Here is a 23,553-nt window from a genome sequence, read left to right as displayed (position 1 = left end):
TACACAATCCCACTAAAATCTTTAATTTTCGAATTATATATATATTTTTAAATTAAAAATATTTTTGGATAAAAAATAAAAAAAAATTAAAATTCAAAAAATAACTGTAAATTAGAAGATTATTTAAGGGCATGCAAGCTACTCTCCAGCTAAATTTGGTGTCCATTTATTCAAATTTTGACGTGATCATGTGCATAGTGGCCTAGGCCTAAATTTAAAAAAAAGTTTGAGAAATAAGTAACCTTTGAAGCATACCCACAGCTTAAAAAAATATATGTAGCAAAAAAAAACGTCTAACACAAAAGTTCCTCAACGACCGTGTATATATTCACTACAATCTAAGATTGAGACTAAAGTGCATTCAGGAGAAAGTAGAGCTGAAGTACACGGATTCGGTCCACAATGCTTTGATTGATGATGAGAATGATCTTATGATCGAATGGCTTGTAGGTCAACAACAGGACCCAGAACTTAATAAGCCGAGATTGCCTCTACAACTGGCCAATTTCGTAACCAACGAGACTAGGATGGATTTAAGACAATGGGCAGATCGCAATATTTCACACATCCTTGCAGTTGATCAGCCATAGCCACCGGAGTCACTAGGGAGCCGGTCATCACATGACTGCTTGTCCGAGACATTCTTCCAAAGATATGATCGAGAGTTGCTTAGACGAAGCTACCACGCTATCCAATCGACTCAGTCAAGAGGGCAACATCCATCCAACATCAGGCAAAGAGGGGCACAAAGGAAAAACAGGCAGCTACTCAGCGCAACAAAAAAGAAAAAAGAAAGACAGTTGCAGCCCCAATAAAGAGTATGGAAGAGTCAATTCCCTCATATTCAAAGACCAAGAAGAGCGGCAATGATAGTTCTAAGAGTCATGGATCTGGTAGCTAAACTAGAGGACATTAGACCACCATTTATGAGATATAGTCGCAAGGTGGTCTTCAATCCACCGGTGAGTTCCAATTTATACATGCCACATAAGGTAGGGATCACGATGCACGATCTGGTAGAGCAGGATACGATTACATATAGAAGACGAACTCCTCGAGATCCTTCAAGAGGACACGATGCAGCTGCAGATGATCTCGCACGTGGAGTAAAATCCATCGACGTATCAAATTTTAAGTTGTATGTTGCATTATATTACACACAGACACATGCAATCTATAACTCATACAAATACGGATATGGATATAGTGCGTCTGAGGTATCTTCCGATGGTTACTACTGTGAGTATTGGGCCGCCAGATGGGCCAACCTGGACCAAAGTCGGCAGCCCATCTGGAGGCCACTATCCGTTGCTTCGAGAGGGGAGAAACTGATGTACGGTGGCTCAGTCGTCGAACCCTCCAGAATCCTTCTATTTTCTGACCCCACATCATTATTCCTCCCTCACTATTCTCCTCCTTCAGAGATAGAGCTTCCTGAATGAACGTCTGTGTCGACGGAGAAGGTGCTCGTGACTCCTCCCCAAAGCTAGGTAAGCTCCCAACCACCTTAGTTTTCCTCTTCCCAACCTTCTTCCCTCCCAATTTACTTGGGATAACAAAGAGAGAGAGAAAGAAAGCAAGAAAGAAAGAAAGAAAGAGGGGAAGAAGGAAGCGAAGGCTCACCTATGTGCGGCCATCGTAGGCATCGCGGGGAGTAGCCGCGGACGTCGCGGGAGCCGTCGGCCTCGTCTCGGCCGCAAGCACTGCCGACCTCAGGCCGGTCCCCTCCCAAGCTTGCCTTCCTTCGCGGGAGAAAAAAGAGAGGAAAAGAGAAGAAGAAAAGGAAAGGAAGAAGAGAGGAGAGGAAAAGAGAGGGGGAGAGCTACGGGAAGAAGAAAAAAAAAGGAAACAGGGAAGCTTCAGAAAGAAACAGGAAGAAGGAAAGAAAGAGAAAAGAAAAAGAAGAAAAAGAGAGAAAAAGAGAGGAAAAGAAAGAAAGAAAAGAAGAAAAGAAAAGAAAAAGAAGAGCAAGAAAAGGAAAAAAAAGAGGCGGCGGCCAAACTGAGCCAAGCTTGTACTCTGTTCATTGCGGGCCTAACTTGGGCCCAGTTCAACCATGTTGGGCCCAGTTAGGTCGTACCCTTTGTGGGCCCAACTTGGGCTCAGCCAAGCCTTGTTAGGCCCTATTTGGGCCGTACCCATTGTGGGCCCAACTTGGGCTCAGTTCAGCCATGTGGGACCCTGTTGGACCGAAACTAGTATTTTTGGTTTTGCTTAGCCCTGAAATTAACAAAAAAATTTATTATATTTAAACAGGTGCACTTGATCTGTTTGTTTGAAGTAGGATTTAAGCAAGAAAAGGTAAGTAACTTAATGCTTCAAGTGTATTTTATAAATTACTGATAAAATAATTAATGTTGATTAAATCCCAACGTTTTTTTGCACTTAGTAAAATGGGTCGGGCATGTTAAATACTATTTGAAAATTTTGTTATATGCTATGAAATATGTAAAATTTGACTAAGTTATTTATTTTGTATGTATGTATTTCCAGCATGGTTATATTCTGGCCCCGCTAATGGAGATTATTCATTGGCCCTGTCGACTTATATCTGTGAGAGACGGGTTTCAATACCGTACCACCGGTGATTAGAATAGTGGTATTTTGACACCGTACCACCGGTGTTTAATAATAGTCGTGCTTGGCACTTTATGTGACCCATACCACTAGGTTTCGTGGCCGTAGCCTATTTATGTTGGAATTATGGTATCAGTGTTTTTCTGAAACAAAATGTTTAATAAATTTCAAAAATTAGAATGCTTATTGTGATTTATTTCTCAGTCATTATCTTGTATTTTAATCAAGGTCCGCCGTACCGAATCTGGTAGGCATACCAGTTGCCTACCGGACCGGTACGGTTCCGGTTCGTACCATGCTTCGGGCGGTACAAACCGGAAAGCTCTTCCCTGCCGGAGCCAGGGAAGAAAAAGAGAACCAGAGAGAGCGCGGGAAAGAAAGGGAGGGAGCCCACCTTCGGCCGCCATCGGAAAGCCGCGGAGGGGCGTCGGAGGCCGGTGGGGGGCGGCGGAGCCCGGCGGGGGGCGGGGGAACCCGCGGGGGTGCGGCGGAAGCGGAGGCCGAGGTCGCGGCCGCATCCACTGTTTCGAAAGAAACAGAGGACGCGGCCGTGGTTTTAAATTTGGAGATTTTAAGTGAAGTCGGCAAATCGGTTGCCGACTTCACTTAAAATTCCTAAATTAAAAACCGCGGCCTCCGCAGCGCCCCCGCGGGTTCCACCGTCCCCCGCCGGGCTCCGCCGCCCCCCACCAGCCTCCGACGCCCCTCCGCGGCTTTCCGATGGCAGCCGAAGGTGGTCTCCCTCCCTCTCTTCCCCACGCTCTCTTTTTCTCTTCGTCTTCTTCGTCTCCGGCATGGAACCGGCCTGTACTGGTTTCCACGGCTTTGGCGTATCGGTAGCTGGCCGGACCGATTTGTACCGGCTCGTACCAGCCGGTATAGGCCGGTTCGGCATACCATGATTTTAATTAAACATTTGATATGCTCTGACCCAAATTGGGGTATTATGTTACTTACTGGGCTAGTGTAGATCATTATCCTATTTTATTTGTTTTTCAGATCTAGAAACTTAATCGCACGGAGTTGGGGAGTGCGATAGATTTTGAAAGTTTTTGTTAAAATTAGAATTGTGGTTAGTCTAACTAAAATATTTGAATTATTGCAAATTTTGAAAAACTTGTTAGATTGTTTTGTATATATATTAATGTTTAAGTAAATTTTAAAGCATTTGTAATAGAATTGATATAATCAGCTGCCTTGCACGCCGGTACGGTCCACCATACGGGCGTGCGGTGTCTGTCGCGCTTCAGGCTCGGGGCGTGAACTATCCTGCATAGCTAGGGAGCATCTTACGGATCAAATTTTGCTGCCAGCAATTCCTCCACATCATATAATCAACTAGAGGACACCGCTTAAAGCCAGAGCTTCAATGAGAGATCCAAGACTGGTTATAACCTAGAGCGCGTTCTTTATGAGATAAGCGTACATGATTACAATGCCACTTGGTTAGAGAGATAGACTGATGTGCCTCCTGATTATACTAATGATCCAGATATCTACGAGAGACATCGTCACTCGAGATTTTGGATATCGGTATGTATGTTGTACTTTAAATATATATAATTCATTGTATCATTTTATATTTTGTATCTCATTAATTGATTTTAGGATATTTCATATTGTTTCTTCTAGCAAGCAACATCTTCCTAATCATTTTAAGTTTTGTATCACTCTAAAACATCAACAGACATTATTTAGAATGTATCGGAATCATAGAAATATCAAAAAATATTAAATTATACTTAAAATCATTGAAAAAATTAAAAAAAATGATTACCATTAATTCAAACCCAAAAAACATTAAAAAAATGGTGTGCTGGTTCTTTGCATACTATATCAATACAGTACCGAACTAGTACTGTACCGAACCCGCCGCCGACCGTTACAGGTCCCGGTACCAGTTCAGCGGACCTTGCATGCAAATGTAAGTGTTTGTAGGGGGTCGAATGCTATATAGGGTCTAGGAGCATGTTCTAGCATGAGCCGCCACGACACGAGTGATCAAGAAGAAAAGAAAAATCAGCATAGTACTAGCAAGCTATTACCTATATTCTAATTATAACTTGGCATAAGTTTTGTTTTTCAATTTTGCAGTACAAATTTATTTTCTTCTATATAATTGCTTACATGATTTTCCTTACAAGTATGACTAAAAAAATTACGTCCAATATCTACCTCTCGGTCCTTCATAGGCAATATGCAAGGTGGCACCATGAAGAAAAGGAAGAAGAGGAAGAAAAAGGGAAGCAGCAGGCGCATCCCTTGTTTCTGCTGAACCGGCCCAAGAAGGACGACATGCCAAATGGAAGAATCAGGTGGTTGGCTGGTCGTAGCCCTAGTTCTGGCAGTTCTCTCAATCAGAAAGTGGGATTCCTAACCCACCTCTTTCTCTTGATATCTGCCTATCTCCCCCTTTGTGTCTTTCTCCCTTTAGGCCACAAATCTCCAAATCGTGATCACAGTAGATGCTGAGTTATAAATGTGATCAGGCAAGCTTTTTCTGCGCTTGCACTTTTTCTCAAGGTTCTAGAGAAAAGGTGTGCTTTTGTAGCCCTTAAGAAAACTGCTTAAGAAAAGGGGCCTCGCGTTGGGGTAAGCAAGGCACATCAATTGGGCTTCGTGTACGCGTTGCACCTAGGTGCGTCTTTGACAACTCTGGTTATAATAGCAGAGATTTAACCTTGTTCGATGGCAAAAAATGTTTTTGACAAAACCAAGGTGATGGAGATCAACTGTGAAGAAAAAGCAGGGCTGACAAATTTGTAGAAGATGATCACTAATCATGGATCCCATCAAGTACGGAAAAACGTCCAACTAGGAATAATCTTCAGTCAAGATTTCTACGGAATATGAAAGATTCTCTGGTGCAGGATTCCATCAGGTAACATGGTGACGTGATCCAAATAAACAATGTTATCTCCACAAGTACTTCTACCAAGGTTCGCTATAGCAGTGCACACTACCCCATAACGAGCATCCCATACCTTATCGGTACCAAACCGAGATTAGATACGAGGGGCGTACCAAGTGTTGGTGCGCCGAACTGACTGTAGTACCAAACAAACCGACATTGTACCAGCATGGCATCGATACAAGGTTCAATACTGAGATTGCGAACCTTGACCTTTGCCTTTTATTTTTCTTTTTTCTTCCAATTCTAATTTGATTATTCATGACTCCACCACAGGGCCAGCTTCAAGATGGTACCCTGCAACTCCAAGCACTTATCTTTATTCTTTTGCATGAGGCCCCACAACCCTAGCATATTTTTTTTTCCTGAATCCCTTCATTTCTTTTGGTCGTTGGCAATGCACGCATCGCATGTGAGTCCACTAGGATTTGCAGAGATTTTTCTTTTATTTCATTATTTGCTTTCTTAATTTTCTTTTCTATTTGCTAATATTTTCCACTTTAGATGATATAGAGGCTATAAAATCCTAGTAAGGTTTTCATTTCAGATGTCTTCTCGAAAAGAAAGGAATGTAATTTCAAATAGTTGATGAGTTGCTATCATTAACTTATCTGAAGCCATTGATTCTCTATTAGAGCAAAGATCCAATTGCTTGGAGTGAGTCCAAGCTTTACGTTTTCGTTCCACTAGTTATGTAAAAATAGCTACTCTTCTTTATTCTTATCTGTCTTCCCTCCATTAAACTAAATACTGAATCATAATTCTTCAAAATAATATGAAATTCTCTCCTTAAACCCCTCTAGCATTAATATGAAATTCTTTTCTTTAGTTTTAAGCTTTGGATTACAAACTAAACCCTAAATCCCCAATCCCCAGGATAAAATTAATCACCCAATTCAACTTAGAAAATTGACCCTGCTAGTTCATCTTTAAGAAAAACAGAGCTCGACTAATATATGCAGCAACTTAGACGTTCTATCCTAGGATCCCAAAGCCCCATCACCCTAAAATTTTCTTTCCCTAGGCTGCGCTGAATCACTTATCCTTCATTCTGCGCTATTCTGTACTACTGCATATTCATGGCTCATGGTCATCTCTGATTTGATTAAATGTGCATAACTATATCCAGAAAATAAGTCAAGCAAAATGAACCAAAGCTATTGCTGATAACAAACATAGTTTACTGATTGTCGCCAAGCTATCACACAACAATTAGTAAAATAGCACTGCAGAAGTACCTTTGCAGGCATGATCACGCCTTCAGGAGGTTCTGCTATGTGTTTGTGGTGCTGGGGATTAAGATATGTTGCATTCCTACAGAATTTCAGAAATTTATTGCATCTGAGGCTTTGGAAACCAGAAAAAACTATTTTTCTCGGAATGAAACACGGTAAAAGATTGATTGAAGACTTACAAGACTCTGTTATTTTCAACAGAATTTAACCCTTTGACTAGTGCAGGTACAGATGTGTTATAGTGGTTCCTCTCACATAAACAAAGGAATCCATTCATTCCATTACTGCAAAAATGAAAATATAATGATTAGGGCACGGAGGCCAGGGGGAGGATGGCATGAGAAACAAATGCATATAAAATAGTTCACAGCAAAAAAAAAAAAAAATCGAGAACATAATTGCATAATACATGGCACACCGACCTAACACGTGTGTCAATTGGAATGAAATATAATGGATCTTCTGTTGGTAATGGACACATTTGATATAGTAAAACAACTTGTGCAGCCAATGGATGACTATCATGGACATAAATTATGTCAAACATTATTTTATTTCGAGATTTCTCTTGTTCCTGCAGAAACACTACCAATGCATAAGAATTCGAGTAGATGCGCAGGAAACCAAAAGTTCGTATAACACAAATTCTAAACTTAAAAAAAAATCAATTAATTAAAAGAATCCACATTCCCCACACCGTTAAAGTGTATTCAAGCTTTTTTGTCTCAGCAAGCAACCGTCTCTCATCAATGAATGGCAGTTTTGCAACTCCCTGGTTCCATGAGAATAACAAATATAATCGTCTCTCAAGTCAGAATATCAAAGGCAAAAATCTAAACCAACTGAATACATCCGCATGATTTACCTGCCATGCGAAGCGTTTACCATTCATGTCTATCTCAAAATCTGAAGATGAAAAAGAAAAATTTTTAGACCCCAATAAAATACAATCTGTAATTAAAATAGCATCAAGATGGATAACACATTGAATATAGATTTCAAATTCACAACCGTCAAATCATATAATGAAGACAGTCTGTGCCAAAAAGCAAAGACACCAATTCATAAAACCTACAGAAACTATTTGAAACAATTTTACCTTTGGGATAAAAGGTGCTTAAGGGTGATGCTGGATCAGTCATCAATGCCTTGTAATGCTCAGGCAAGGCACTGGAGCTACAGGAAGAGAAAACCTCATGATTAAAACCACCCTGATGAGCTTCCATGTCTCAAGATAACATCCTTAACAAGAGACAAAAACATGTAGCAACTCAGTTTCTAACCTGGCAGCTGGAAGTGTTCCCATTAGTTGATCAAATGGCTTAAAAGGTTGACCCAGAAAAAACGTAATCTCCAAATCAGCCAATCCTTTGAGATCGGATGCAAAAGGGGCATAATGATATGGGTAGAACCTGAGTGGGAGAAGAAAAATTTGCAACCGCTTATGGATTTTAAATCTCAAAGTGCATTAGCACAATTTGTTCAATATTACTGGAAGAGGAGGGAACAGCTTAGTTAAGGTACAGAATTTTATGTGAAGTTTCAGGACTTGCTTAAGCTAGACAAATAAAAATGGAAATCTTAACCAACAAGTCACATCCCATCTATATGGGATCAAAGCCAAAATTGAGGTATAAATATGACTGTAGAGTAGCAGCTCTCATCCTTTTGTCAAGCAATGAAAGGGTACCGAATCCTTATCCTTCTTTGGATAAAAGAGGTGTTTCTGCAACTGATATGATATATGAATTGGACCAAATAAGGATAAACCATTTTGACATGGTATGCGCTTGTCCAATGAAGATCTGAGAACACTCAGCGTGGAGAGCTGTTGAAGTTATGCAAAAGGAACAAAGTTAAGATGCCTAACTTTGAATCACCGTTCACCAAAGCTTTGAGAAAGCACCCGCTCTCTCTTCTCCTTCACTCGCTCCTTGCTCATGCTCACTCTCTCCCCTCTTCAACACTGACCAATGCCAAGGCAAGTCTCATCTCTCTCTCACTCCCTCTTCCTCCCTCTCCTTCTCCTCCTTCCCCCTCTCCATGAGCCCCCCTCCCTCTCCCTCCTTTCCTCCCTCTCTCCTCCTCCCCCTCCTCCCTCTTCCACCTTTCTCTGGGCGCTTCTCCCTCCGTTCCTCTCTCCCCCTCCCTTTCCCTCCCACACTCCCTCTCTTCCTCCCTCTCCTCCATCTTCCCCCTCTCTGTAAGACCCATCCCTCTCCCTCCCTCCCTCCCTCTATTTTTTCCCTCTCCTCCCTCTCCCCCTCTTCCTCTCCCTTCCCCTGGTTCAATATACCCCAGCTCGATATGGTACGTACAAGTACTGTACTGAACTGATCGACAGCCAGTACGAGCCCCATTATCGATTCGGCAGACCTTGCTTTAAATATATGAAGGTAGTGAGGAAGAATTCTGGAAAATGTTTCAATAAAATAGTAAGTAGCCCTTGCTTGGAACAATAGAAGAATAAGCTAAATAGTTGGAATATGGCTTGATAGCTTTCATCATGGTTATAAGTAAATGTTGGGGAAAAATTGCATAACTAGTTATTTAGGATTTGGACAAACTTTCAGTAAATAAAATGCAGCCCACAATAGAACAAGGACTTATAATTGACTCAAATACTTAGAATAAGGCTTGACGGTTATCTGTCCAGTTACATATAAGTAAATGTATGAAAAATAAGTATAACTTTTTAGTATCAAAATAACTTACCACTGCCAAGAGCAGACACCTTGGTAGTAATATCTCATAATCCAGCAAAGGCCTTCTACATATTTTTGGACCTGTAAAGCAAGACTATTAATGTACCAAATAAGAAACAAGTTTGTCAACCTAGTCAACAAATCTACCACTCCTAGCTTCACAAGCATAGGCAACATTTTAAAAGGTAGATGGGGCTTGCCATGTGCTCTAGGGAGACATTTGTGGGTGCAAATGTTTGTACTATTTTTCAAAATATATAAAATTAATTAAGATACATAGATATTCAATAACAATAAGAACAGCAACTGCAGCAATGATGACAGCCAATAATTAGTAGTTACTAATTACTGAATACCTAATAAAAATACAACCTCACCATCTGCCTGAACCTACCACCCGGCCTGCATAGGCCTCCATAAGAGTGCACTAACATAAGCAGCCGCACAATGCTAAGGGAGACACTATTAGGTCCATATGCCACAAACCGCATACAATAACCGTAAATAAGGAAAGCAGCATGGTCAAGGGACCACATCCACATTTGTGACTGCATATACTGACTTTTAGAGCACCAAGCACAGGAAAATATCTATTCCTCGACACAACTTTTGGCGATGATTTCATAGCCTGAACTACTATTTGAAGAAAAGGACAAATACAATATCCAACATCTTGTTACGATAACTTAAAAAATTGTCATTCCACTATTGCATCAAATGTTGCTCTACAAATGATAATGTTTCTCTACAGAAAACAATGTGTCATACATAATTGTCAATGCACAAGTCAAATCCTTTTGGGTTTATACATGTGGATTCATGAAAACATTAAATTACATCAACTTCCCATTATTTGCTATTTGAATGCAGGTCAAAGTCTAGCATATAAAGTTTTGAATTTTGGTAAATCAAAGTGCCTATATTCCATGTTGATGTTGAGGTATGTAAAATCCATACAATTTTAAGACCAGAAAAAACCTTGGGCAATTTTAGATTCATGAAATAAAATCCAAGTTTTATCAGAAGTATCAATGTAACAAGGAAAAGATGTGTGCATATTAGCTTAAGAACAACAAAGTGTTTCAAGAAATTCAGTAAAAAAATTCAAGATTAGTGATAGCAAATGACTCACAACATCTTTCCTGACATCATCAATGGACTTTGGTTCTTCTATATTGAATTTCTCAGCATAGTACCTTTCCTTGTACCCAGGTTCCCCTAACTTTACCTGAAAAAAGGATCATCACAATCAAAATCCACAAAAAGACTGGTTAATGGGGGGACAACGTTCCAACTGCAAGTTCAAATATGTGTTTACTCATGAACACATATGCAGAAAATCAACGTCCTTTTAGCAATCAAACACCATGTACTTTGACTGAATGGTTTATCAAATGCTTTGTATAAAGTTCGAAAAATATAGATCAGCAAGTAAATCAAGTTTATGAAGGCACAAGAATGATTGTAATGATGCCTCCATGAGTATAGCATTAATTTTGTCAATCGAAACTGCTCAACTTGTAAAAACACATCTTGCCTTACAAATCAACTTGAGACATAAACTTATGATTGGGACAAATGGGTACTCAATGATTTGGTTGACAAACCATGTGGCAAAAGATGCTAAATTTCCTATAAGATTTCCCTTGCCAAAAATTTGTATTTGGCATGTAGTACAAAAATATATTTAGAGGTTTTAGACTGACTGTCAGAGTGGAGAAAAAAAATTTCAAATAATTTTGGACACGGAAGTGCCTAAGAAGCATCTGAATGCATGAATGTTGCAGCCACTAAAGATCAGTTGAGAATACTAATGAATAGTAGCTTTGCTTTCAGTTTAAATCTGATATTTGGTCTGAATTATGTGCAGTCTGACGTTTTCTCGCAGCTGATAAGAAAAATAAAAATAAAAAGAAAATAGCTCCAAATCTGCTTCCAGATTTGACTTCGAGAAGAAATCTTGTAGCAGAAATTACATGCAGCATAAAATCTACGATCCAAACAAGATTAAAATTATTCAGCAGAGTACTGCACTATGCAGCAGTCAAGGGACTGCAGAGCGCATGCGTGGTATCCGGGCTGCATATGGGGAGCATATGTGATAAGTATTTTTTTAAGAATATAAAATAAATAATGTATATTAAGTACAATAAAAGCAACAATAATGATATATTCTACGGATAAGGGATATCAATATTAATAACAATGGCAACTAATAATTAGTGTTTATTACTTAGTACTTAATACTACTAATAATAATAGTTGTAACCAAGGTCCGCCGTACCGGTACCGGTCGGCGTACCGGTGGCGGCCCGAACCGGTCCCGTACTGGTCCGAACCAGTTCTGTACCGGTTCTCCAACAATAAACTACCGGTACCGGATTCCACGCTGATCCGGTACCGGTCCCAGGCCCGACCGGTACCGCAGACCATGGTTGTAACATAAGTGAAACTCATATCCGACCTAACCTTCAGTATGAACATGCTCTATCCACATTGGCCCACCTAAGAGTGGGAACATATTTTGCACCATAATACTAAATGGGTCACATATGCAGCTGCGCAATGCTAATTTAGCCACACAAATGGCCACATAATGCTAAGTCAACTGTCTTTTCAGTCCATATATGGTATAACCACGTACATTAACTATATATCGGCAATGCACTCCAGTCAAGGGGCCACATGCATGTATACGGTCACATATGCAGCCTCATGCACCACAGTTTAGAACACTGACATTCAGCAGAAATTCAAAAACAATGTACTTGAACTAGAATTTACTTGGCCAAAAAATTATAAAGTGGATTGAAGGTCTGATTAGTTTTTACCCAGGTGTCATTTAGCAAATGTCTAGCTCTGATTAGTTTTAGCATTAAAGGATTTATAAAGTATTTAAAAGATGTATAGAATATCACTATAATGCAAGCCAGTTGTTGACATTGATTATAAGTTGATGTAATGAGAATCTTGTGATATCGGCCATAAGTTTGAGCACCAGTGGTAAACTTGGATCTATTTAATTTATTTCATAGACTCTTATGTATATATACATATACATAGGCATATTCATAAAAGTACATACATATGCACATGCACAAGTAGATGTATGCATGTATGATCTCTGTTCTTCTCATTGAACATTATTTGCATTACTACTATCATATATTCACAAATGAATCCCATCAATTTCTCCCTCGGTTGTAGAAAGTAATAGTTCACTCCATGCCCGTGCAAAAATTCATGCACATACTTACAACCAAAATGAGAAAAACACAAACCTTGTCTGGGGACATAGACTGAAGATTTTCAGGGATTTCTCTCTGCGTTTTAAGCTTTAGCTCTTCATTATTTTCAATTGCCTGAGATGCATTATTAAAACATGTGTCAACAACTGCAATAACAAAACCCAGACAGCAAGATGAGTTTTACACTAGAACATGAAAAGCCCAGTAGCAACAAAGCTTCTCGGGGATGCATAACTAGTGAGAAATGGTAACCTGTTAAAAGCATGTTCAGGAAGACAGATACTTTTGCATGCAACAATAACCAAAGGGAAATCCTTATTGCAAATCAATAAGCAGCAAAAGAAAATCAGTTGTACTCAGAGATTAATCAAATATAATTAAAGATCTACAGATAAAGCAAGTAATTCAATTTAAGTTCAAATTTCTGTTAGCATCCATTGCATTTGATTTACCATAATTGTTATTATTCTGAAAGTTAAAAATAAGTAAACATGAGCATCGTTAAAAACTGGTACAATGCATGTACTCCTGGTATATGTGTTGGTTTGACATAATGAGACTCAGTATCCCCCCCCGGCCGACCAAGTCTCGATTTGGTACCAATACGGTACAATACACCGAATACAGGGCAGTATGTACTAGTACAACAAACCATGGTTCATATATGTTTTATGACACGTAGATCACACCTCTATATACATCTAGTGCATGTATCACGGTCCACAATTTGGATTCTCAATTTCCATCCATAAGACAATTCTCAATTGCCATCCATAAGACACCTGAAACCATTTGATTTCATATTTCAGAGCATTTTAAAAAATTATGGATCATGACAAAATGAAGATTCTCAATTTTGAATAGCCTGTCTTTTAATTTGCATTGACATAATTAACATTCAACTTGCCACAAATGGATTCTAGCCCATTCACTATGTGTATACTTGTGTGAGAATGAGGATAAAAGAATAGCTCTTTGCTCAATTTAACTATTCCCCATAGGAAGGGCTCACTTCTTTCTGTGTCCTTTAATTTACCTCGTCAGTTAATACATAGCCTAAATGCCTATGAGACTACCAAGACTTCCATTGCCCTTCATTATTAGTGTCTCGAATTCCAAATTTTCATCGAGAGTGTATCATCTGGCAGGCTGCCTAAATATTGCAAAAGTGTAAAGACTACATTGGCTGCAAAGAGCTCGAAATCATGAACTGTTGCCGCTACAGGTTGTCCAAGAAGGCCCAATAAATTGAAGGTTCTAAACCCGAGGATAAGTTTTCCTCCAATGCAGCAAATACACAAAATTACATGAGTCTCATTGTTTACTTTATTATTGTTGTAGATATTTAGAGCTTCTAAACTGAAGGGTATATTTTCTCCCAGTGCAGCAAATTGATGGAACAATGCAGAGTCTCACTGTTTACTTTCTTATTACTAGTGCCTAGCACATGCACCGCATGTGCCTATTCAAGAGAAAGAAAAAGGAGGAGGAAGGGGGGGATGGGGGCAGAAGGGCCAGCCTTTTCTACAAAAAAGAGTGCAGTCGAAGCCTGGCAGGCCCCACACTAGAGGAAACTTGGGAAACCCCAATTTCAAATTGTGTACTTTATAAATATTTTTGGCAATTAGACAAGTGAGAAATCAGAATTATTTTATATAGTTGGTTGCTTTAGAAATTCATAAACTGAGTTTTAAGTTTTCAATTACTGGAATAGTTTTGAATAGGAAAGCGAAGTTTTAGGGAGCTTAGGATCCATCCTGTGAACAGGCTTGGTGTCAAAAAAATCTTGGTCATTTGGGTACTTAAGAGTCCGAGATTTACAATGATATAGTAACTCCCTTGTGACAGGTTCTATGGAGTTCCATAAGTTGCAAACTACTCACTGAACAAGTACTAACTAAACAACTACTTTTCTCCTTTCTAAGCACCTCTTTCCATCTCTTCTTTCTGTCCTTCCTGCTACTGTCCTAAAGATGATTGATCTTCAATCTCTCCTTGTTTTTAAGCAGACAAACTCCCCAGTTTATATTCCTTTTCCATTTTATCTCATTAATAATGAAAACAAAGGTGATTGGAAGCATCCAGCATACAACCTTGAGCTGACCCTTAAGCATCTATGGCACAAATTCCAGTACTCCCTATATTCTCAATCACATCACTCCCTTGCACTCCCAATATGTTCATTCTCTGGATGCAACAGCTCAAGAGTACTTTTCTTTCTTCACTAAGACTTCTGTACACACTCCTTCCATCATCCAACTGAGCCAAAATAAAGGGGTAAGTGCAGGTCAAGGAAGGAGTGAAGGGAAAAGGAGATAGAACAGGAAAAGGATGCAAAGATGCCAAAAATTTAGAATAGAAAGAATGGAAAGGAACAATAAGGAGTGGAAAGAAAGGAGAAGGTCAATTGCAAGGGAGAAGTTGGAAAGACAGTAAGTGCTTTTAACTCAGTTTCTCTCACTATATTTGATTTAGCATCCGGTCTCTATCAAACATGTTGATGTCTTTTGGGTAAGGCTCTCCAAAGATACTGCTAAATAATGACTAACCTACCCCACCTCTTTTTTTTTCTAGCATCTTTTGGTCCAATCCTTTTTCGCTCCATGTAACAAGATCTAACAAATTTTGCATCAACAGGCTCCTCAATATTAAAATAATGCAGATAATTATTCCTATGTATACAGGAAAAAAAAAAGGCAAAGTCTTGTCATAAACTCAATAATTGGATTGAAAAGAGTTCAATATTTGAATTAGCCTGACATGAGAAAAACATATACTACGAATCAAAGAACCAAGTATAAATCAACCAGGCCAAGATCCAATACCCAACAGCACATGGATAGCATGGCAATGAAAAGGCATATGTTATGAAACAAAGAAGAAGATAGCCAACAACATATGAATAGCAAGTCACCTGCTGAATACGAGCACGCTTTTGAAAAATTTGTTCTTCATAAACGGCAACTGACTGGATGAAATGCTCTACCCGATCCAATGAAACCTATACACATAAAATCCTCAAGTTAGAGAAAGTTTGACCTTACATTTTGATTCACCAACTTATTAAATATATCCACAGATCAACCAGATAATTACAAGGACACTTAAAAAATCTCGATAGAATAGTAGTGTTTAATCATATAATGCTGTAAGATGGTTAGGCCCAGTTATACTATGGGAGTATCACATTCAACACAGAATCCAATCATCATTTCTTTTATTATTTTTCCTGCTAGAGCACTATCCTTGAGTCTTGTGATATATTTAACACTAAACTCAATTCCACCTTTTGTTTTATTGATGTTTATTGCAGTGCTCTTGTGAATAGAGTAGGGAGAAGAAGACAAAAAGATTTAGGAAACACAGAACAGTAACCAAAAAGTAATGGTCAAGGTTAACTACCTGTCTTGTAAGTTCAGTGTCCGATAGGGTAAAACATTTAAATTTCAATGTTTTGACTCATGAAGATTTTGTTTCAAGATCAGCTCTCACTCATGACAATGTGAAAGATTCCCTAAATGATAAGAAAATATTTCATATCTTTAGTGGAGAAACAAGCCTCTCCATTACTTGTTTTCAAGTTCATTGTGGTCATGCTCTTAATAATGAAGCATACACATAGATACAAGATACACATCCCAAAATCATAAGATACAAATGGCCAGGATAAAAATAATAAATTAATATTTGTCTTTATATACACAGGAATATATCTATGTTTTTACCACTAAAAATTCTATAGCTCTCTCTATCTCTATCTCTATCTCTGTGTGTATGGCACATGATAGGTGAAGGTAAAATCAGGCTTTATTTACCATAATGGATTGTATATCTGGGTGTTGAATCAACACAACCTGAAACCTGCCAGCTAAGATAATTGTTCGAGAGATGTTCAAGAAATAACTGAAATGAATGTTCACGAGATGTATCTAACATGTACCAGATTCTAATTGAGGCATTTCAGAATCTGATACAGATCAAATCTAGCAACGGCTACTATAAAAAGTATCCATACTTCACTGGTTCTCATGTCCATTAATATTAGTTTTACGAGTCTCCAATATTATAATAAAAAGGGAAAAAATGTGCAATATCGGGAGCTTCTAGTACATTAGATCTGTTGGTCCTTGTGCTGGATTCTGAGTATAAGGGAGTTAACAGTACTTGTGAGTTTGAGCAAGGTTTGTTGTACTGATACCAGGCACATTTTGGTTGCCCAGTGGTATAGTATGGTACACCACCATACCGGCACATGGCACACTACTGGAGATGAGACAGCAGCTATGCTTTGTGTTGGTACAGTACCGTATCAAACCTCTATACGACCAAAATGGTGCAGTATTCCTGGTACCGAGCAGTATGTGTCAGTATAGTAAACCATGCTTGGGAGACATTTGCAAGCTCATACAATATTCTCTAAATCTATTTGGAATTATATATCAGGTGTCAAAAGGATCTGCATTTTATGGACTAAGTCATTCATTCTTTTTAAAATGCAATGGGTGGTTTATTGGCAACACTACTTTTTTGTTTTTCCCCTTAGAAGTCCTAGTAATTGTTTGCTCTATTGAAGTTGTTGCAAACATCTGTATTCAATTTTACTGTAAATTCTATTTTCGCATCTAGCTCCATAATCCATGTTGGATATGTATCGGTCAGGTGTTAGACACTAACTAGCAATTTTCGGATATGGGTAAAGAGTTGGACCCACAAAAAGTTCAACCCACTATAATAATGTTAAAATGGAGCCTTTGTTCTTTTCAGAGATTGGCTATGATTGTGGGTATTAAAATTTACAAAATGTCATTTTTTTCTCAAATCCTTAAGCTAATTGGAAGTTTGGATGAGAAACATGCATTGGAGGAAACCTTAACAAACAATATCCTTTAATGTTTTATTTTATGCAATACTTAAACACATGCTTCAATTAAGATTATTTTTCCTACATATCCCCAATTTTCCTTTTCTTCCTTGCCTAGTTAGACACACAAACGCATCTCCCAATCCAATTCTCATGTCTGTGTCCATCCATCACTGCCTCTATTACTGCATACACCTTTATTCAAGGTCCGCCGTACCGGTACCAGTCGGCGTACCGGTGACCAGCCGGACCGGACTGGTACGGTACCGGTCCGGTCAGTACCTGCACGATACGGCGCGGCGCTGTGGTTGTTTTGAAAAAAAAGTGACGTACCGGTGCGAACCGGCGGCCGGTATGATGCCGGTACCAAGCGGTACCAACCACGTACCGGTCGGCTCTCCTAAAAAAACCACCCGGTACCGGATTCCATGCGGATCCGGTACCGGTCTAGGGCCAAACCAGTACGTACCAGCCCGTACCGGCCCGTACCGGCCGATATGGGCCGATACGGCAGACCATGCCTTTATTATTGTCAACAAATAAATTTAGCAGTGGGACTACCATGGTATGCTGTACCGGTCGGGTACCGAGGGTACCGTACCCATACCGATGGGTACCGGTATCGGTACGCCATATCGGTACGCTTGGCGTACCGCATACCATACTGTACCGACACTCGGTACGCCTATACTAGTGCGGCAACGGTACGGCGAACCTTGGGGACTACCCTCCTAAACTGAAGATTTCTTATCTTCTACTTTTTGCTAAAATCAATTACTGTTGGTCTAGATATATTGGCAAAAAATCTAATCTATAGACTTAGTAAGTGGTATCCACTTAGTGCATTCACAGCTTTAGTGGAGGCTGCCTCTAAAATCATAAGCATAGAAGAAAAAAAAGAAAGCAAGAGAAAACTATAATTATACCTTAAAAGTTTTGTGATTATATTCTTGAAATCATAACATACAGGGGGGAAATCAGATAATGAAGGTTTGAATGTCCTTTCAAATTCATCTTTGACATCTGGAACAACAAGCACTTGCTACAATATAGAACGACTTCTACTTGTGGCTCAATACAGTAAAAGGAGGAGAAAAATTACCTCACCCGCATCTGTAAGATAACCACCCATTGCTGCAAACTCCTTTTTATAAATAAACATAAGCAGGTTTATCGCACCCTACAGCGTCCAAAAAACTTCAGTAAATTTGAAGCCCCTTAAATTTTTTGAGCACAGAAACCATGAAAGAGTCTCAGCTTGTTGAGCATTATGTATTTGCATTTGAGATTTTCTAAAATTGAGATTTACAACTAATAAATGCATGCTAAACAACAAAAACAAAAAATACAGGTCGTCAAGTCCTGAAATCAAATCTAACCTCACGAATTTCAAACGTAGGCATGTGGGGAAGAAAATCATTTCCCACGAAGAAGCAGAGAAAGACAAAATCATCCACAAGCCGTTCAAAGTTTATCTCAAATGGAGGATCAGGTATTTCCAAATCATTCTTTAAGTACTCTCGCAAAACCCAGATGTTAAGAAACTGCTGATAGATTGAATGGTTAATTCTATGAAGACAAATCTAATATTAAGGAAAGCTTTTGAGAATGGATGAAAGGGGAAAGAGAATAAAAACATGCACTAGTCAAGATTGTTACAACAGGTTGAAAAAAGCTGCATGTTCAGAATTCCACCTGATATTTCTTTTTGTAAATTGGGGTATCATCCACAGCCTTCCCATCCTCAGAAGTTTGCTCACCAGACTTGTCTTTGCAGTCAGCTGCAAAATGCCCAATCTGACCACAGAGAAAGCATTTTTCTTGTTGTCCTGGCATGGAGATCACCTGTACAGTCAGTTACAAAGTTTTCTGGTCAAAATGATATAGATATCAATGTTTAAATATGATGCATTGCAATACACACACACATACTCACAAAGACATGCATGCATGTGCACTAGTGCATATGGGGATACCTAAATAGTGCATAGAAAATTACAGGCGAAATATGACTGACCTCTCGTAAAATTGAGAAGTGGACCTCATGGGTAGCCAAAGAAAGCATAATTAGATCTGCATCCTGCACAATCGCAAAGCCATTTAGAGGAAAAAGGGAATAGAAAAGAAAGTTGGAATGACAAAAATAGATATTAGCAATATACTAACCAAACCATAAAGACAGTGATGGGTGTTTGGATCAAAACCAGGAAGATTTCTTTGTAAGCGAATGTATGACATGATCTTATGTTCACCCTCTCCAGGAACGTTCGCATCGGACAAGATAACCTTCAATAAATCATCCAATGCATAGCTCCATGAATACATTTACATAGAAGTATCCTGAAAACCAGAGCGACTGACGAAATAAAACCAGCAGCGATTACATCGCTGAGAAAGGAACCAGTATGATCCTAAGTCAAACATCAGATGTTTGACAGAATTCAGGTCAACACCTTAATAGACTGCCATCCAGGAGTGTGATTCAATCTCAAATGTATGTAATATTGAAGTGCAACTGAAAGTGCCGCCATGAACTGAGTCCCTGGAGTTATGACATTTAAGTCAGATGTTTCAGGTCTCTCCTTGTGAGTCAAATTTCTTCCTTCAGCCTCAAATTCCTTTCTCAATCTCTCCTCTTCAGCTTCCTGAGAAACACATTAGCTTGTTGCTTAAATATGTTGAAGGCAACTGCTCCAATGTTTTTCATTGAAAGTAGCCATACCGCATCAGCCGCATCTTTTGCAGCTCTAAAACGTCGAGATCGCTGCTGATTCATTTTAGCCCTGGGTGCAACACCGTCTGCAAAATTCATGATAGCTGTACATGATTATGCAGTCCTACCATCCAAGGCAACTGAGTTTAATAACAGGACATCAGATTTCCTGAAACTCACCTATTGCCATATACAACAGCTTTCTAGGTCGAACCAGACGAAAAAGATGATCAATATAGTCAATTATAGACTTGAAAACATCATCATACGTGGCAGGCAAAGGCTGCACAGGAAAGAATTATATTCAGCATTTAAAAAATATATATATTGAAAGAATCTACAAACAATTTACAAAATTGTAGAGGGATCCTTTTACGCACAAGATGTTTTCCAGGATGCTAGCCTTATTGACAGCTTATTGATCCACTGGTCCACTGGATCAAATACTCTAAATAATGGCTGTTAACGTCATCAACTATAACTGAAGATTGGGCGGTGTATAATCAGCGATTCTCTGATTCCCATCAACAAAGTACAGAGCATTGTTCTAAGAAAGAATGTCAAAGATAGACTAAAAAGAGAAGCCTCGGTCATTTCAGATGCCTTTCATGTGGACGAAATTTTTTTGTTCGTGATTTCAGAATTTGTTTTCGCTAAATCACTTCCCACAAAGGTTAAGTAGGAATCTGATTCATGATTTTTAGCTTATCTTTGCATTTAGTCTCAAAGTAAAGCAATTGAAAATGGAATTCTCCTACCACAATCAGGATTACCTGGCCTATTTCTGTGCCTACTGAAAACAGACAGAAAAAACTTCTTGTGAAACGGTAATCAGATTCATCTGCAGTGGTATCTATTCATTCATGTAACAGCAAGAATGAAATATCACCTTTCCAGCAGGGCAAAAAGTTTATGCAGCCCATCTCACATCACAACAAAGTCACACTAGCACAACCAGGATTACCTCACCTATTTCTGCACTTACTAAAAGCAAACAGAAAAAAATTCAAGTGAGACGGTGATCAGATGCATCTGCAGTAGTATCTGTTCATTCATTTCACCACGAGAAAGAAATATCTCCTTTCCAGAAGGCAAAAAGTTTATCCAGCCAATCTCACATCATAACAAAGTCACCAGACCTCTCCCATTCCCTTCAACAAGTTGGAGTAGAATTCCCGATAAAATTACCTGAAGAATAACTTCATTCCTCTAGTTTCTAGTGGCATATGTTTCCTATAAAATACTGCCAATGCCCATCCCAAGCCTCGATCAAAAAAGTGGTAGATTGATGTCAGGCTCACAATCAAACATAAAAAGTGTGAAAAACTGTGAAATTGATCTAATTTTGATACTTTTAAATGCTAGGGCATCACTGAGGTAGCCCTCAATAGGAATGTGTGGCGCATGAGGATCCGTAAGGACGACCCTAGATAGTTATGACAGGGTTGGACAGTTATGGATATGATATATTCTTCCTCCACATCCTAGTGAACCCTAAACAACTTTACCGTCCAATTTGATTTAGTAAATAAACAAATTTTCAAAAGTAGACTTATCTAGGAGTATCGTGGTCATCCTTTTCCCATCAAACCCTGGCGTATAATCTAGAATAAGTATATGTTTCACAATCTTGTGTATCATTCAATGCAAGTGTCTACTAAGCAATACAATAAGTATGTACATGTATATACCTACATACGTACATATATACATAGATGTATATATACAGATATATATATATATATATTATATACATATGTGTGTATACACATACATGTATACATATATGCATATGTATATATACATGGATATATACATATGCATATGTATATATACATGTATATATACATATGCATATGTATATATACATGTATATATACATATGCATATGTATATATAGATATACATGTATATATACATATACAGATGTATATATAGATATACATATATATATAGATATATATGTCTCAGTACTAGACCCCATACAAGTACTGCTGCCCAAGGTGACAAGCCAGAAGGGGGGGGGGGGGAAATGGTTTCTCTAAATTTTTACTATCTTAATTGAGTCAATTGATGAGTGAATGAAATTAAAACAATACACAATGCAAACACACAAGAAGTATAGTGGTTCAGTGCTCTCCTAAGCACCTACGTCCACTCCCCAAGCGACCCCTTGGGAATTCACTATAATCCCGCGGATTACAGTTGGATTGTTTTCCGGGCTCACAATCCAAAAACCTTTACACTTTGGTTTTCCGGGATCACCAAGAACCTATGTTGGTTTTACGGGCTCACCAACAAACCTTCACAATTGGTTTTACGGGTTCACCAACAAACCTACACCGTTGGTTTTACGGGCTCACCAACAAACCTTTTACAAGGTGATTAAGAAAAAGAAAGTTGAAACTCCTAAATGAGCAAATATAACAATTATAAGCTACAAAGAAGAGTTTAAAATATAGTTATCGCTTGATGAGACTTCTCTCTTCTTTGTCAAGATTGCTTCACTCTTCAAGGGTTGATGGAGCTCTTAATATTCCTTAGAATCTGCTCAACCACTTTCTTTTGACTCTTTGAGTGAAGCACTTGGATGAAGAAAATTAGGGCTCTTGTCTTTCTTGTGTAAGCTTTGATATTTTGCAAAAGGATGTTTTCTCTGATGAATAGTATCACTTTAAATAGTTTTCCTCATCCATTGGACACCCCTCATTGTTTAGATTTCAAAAACTAGCCGTTACTTACTGTTGGGAGGACAAAAAGTACTTCTCCGAGAAGAGGTCGAGCCTGATGGAATTGAGTCTGGCGTGGACCTCGCTGAGCTGGATGACTCTGTGCCGAAACCTCCGACTCAGCTGCTCGGGGCACAGATGGACCATGAGCCTCTCTCTCTCCGTAATGCTCCTACCTGCTCTCTGAGATCGCTAATCTCAGCAGTCATAATGTCCATCATGCCCGTCAATCCGTCAGAGAGAGTCCTCACCTGAGCTGACACAAGCTCAGTCATCCTACTCCAAAACTCCTCTGTGCACCCCGTGGGTACGGATGACGATGGGCCAGCCTCTGAAGGTGCCGTAGGATGATTCTCAGGTACCTCAGCCTCAGGGATGGGGTCTCCAACCTCTGGTGCATCACCCTCTGGTGCATGTATCCCTGCTCCTCCACGCACCCACTGCCCGTTCACCTTCTCATAACCCATGCGAACTAGGAACCGTGCAGTGTAAGTGTTGATAAATAATAGATGCCTGGAGATCTTTTCCTCCACTGATATGTCATGCTGTCGGAAGACCAGGGTGAGCATCATAC

General features: G+C 39.1%; 1 protein-coding gene across 2 annotated transcripts in view; it reads right to left on the bottom strand.

The window, feature by feature from the left end:
- Positions 1-23,553, bottom strand: part of LOC103696973 (5'-3' exoribonuclease 4-like) — a 38,016-nt gene that overhangs the window by 4,797 nt on the left and 9,666 nt on the right. Inside the window, exons 2-20 of one of the 2 annotated variants that reach the window (XM_039117854.1) lie at positions 20,431-20,533; positions 20,260-20,336; positions 19,991-20,182; positions 19,704-19,823; positions 19,555-19,617; positions 19,233-19,382; positions 18,917-19,084; positions 18,640-18,717; positions 15,591-15,677; positions 12,710-12,790; positions 10,561-10,656; positions 9,439-9,509; positions 8,007-8,135; positions 7,823-7,899; positions 7,589-7,629; positions 7,421-7,495; positions 7,146-7,297; positions 6,903-7,007; positions 6,727-6,802 (exon numbers count right to left, since the gene is read on the bottom strand). In XM_039117854.1, the coding sequence (XP_038973782.1) occupies positions 6,727-6,802; positions 6,903-7,007; positions 7,146-7,297; positions 7,421-7,495; positions 7,589-7,629; positions 7,823-7,899; positions 8,007-8,135; positions 9,439-9,509; positions 10,561-10,656; positions 12,710-12,790; positions 15,591-15,677; positions 18,640-18,717; positions 18,917-19,084; positions 19,233-19,382; positions 19,555-19,617; positions 19,704-19,823; positions 19,991-20,182; positions 20,260-20,336; positions 20,431-20,533 (1,941 nt within the window). The remainder of the gene's footprint in view (positions 1-6,726; positions 6,803-6,902; positions 7,008-7,145; positions 7,298-7,420; positions 7,496-7,588; positions 7,630-7,822; positions 7,900-8,006; positions 8,136-9,438; positions 9,510-10,560; positions 10,657-12,709; positions 12,791-15,590; positions 15,678-18,639; positions 18,718-18,916; positions 19,085-19,232; positions 19,383-19,554; positions 19,618-19,703; positions 19,824-19,990; positions 20,183-20,259; positions 20,337-20,430; positions 20,534-23,553) is intronic. The other variant, XM_039117855.1, reaches the window with a different exon arrangement.

This window comes from Phoenix dactylifera, unplaced genomic scaffold (assembly GCF_009389715.1).
Source record: "Phoenix dactylifera cultivar Barhee BC4 unplaced genomic scaffold, palm_55x_up_171113_PBpolish2nd_filt_p 000281F, whole genome shotgun sequence".
In the NCBI taxonomy this organism is placed as follows: Eukaryota; Viridiplantae; Streptophyta; class Magnoliopsida; order Arecales; family Arecaceae; genus Phoenix; species Phoenix dactylifera.
This window is presented reverse-complemented; position numbering and strand designations above follow the sequence as displayed.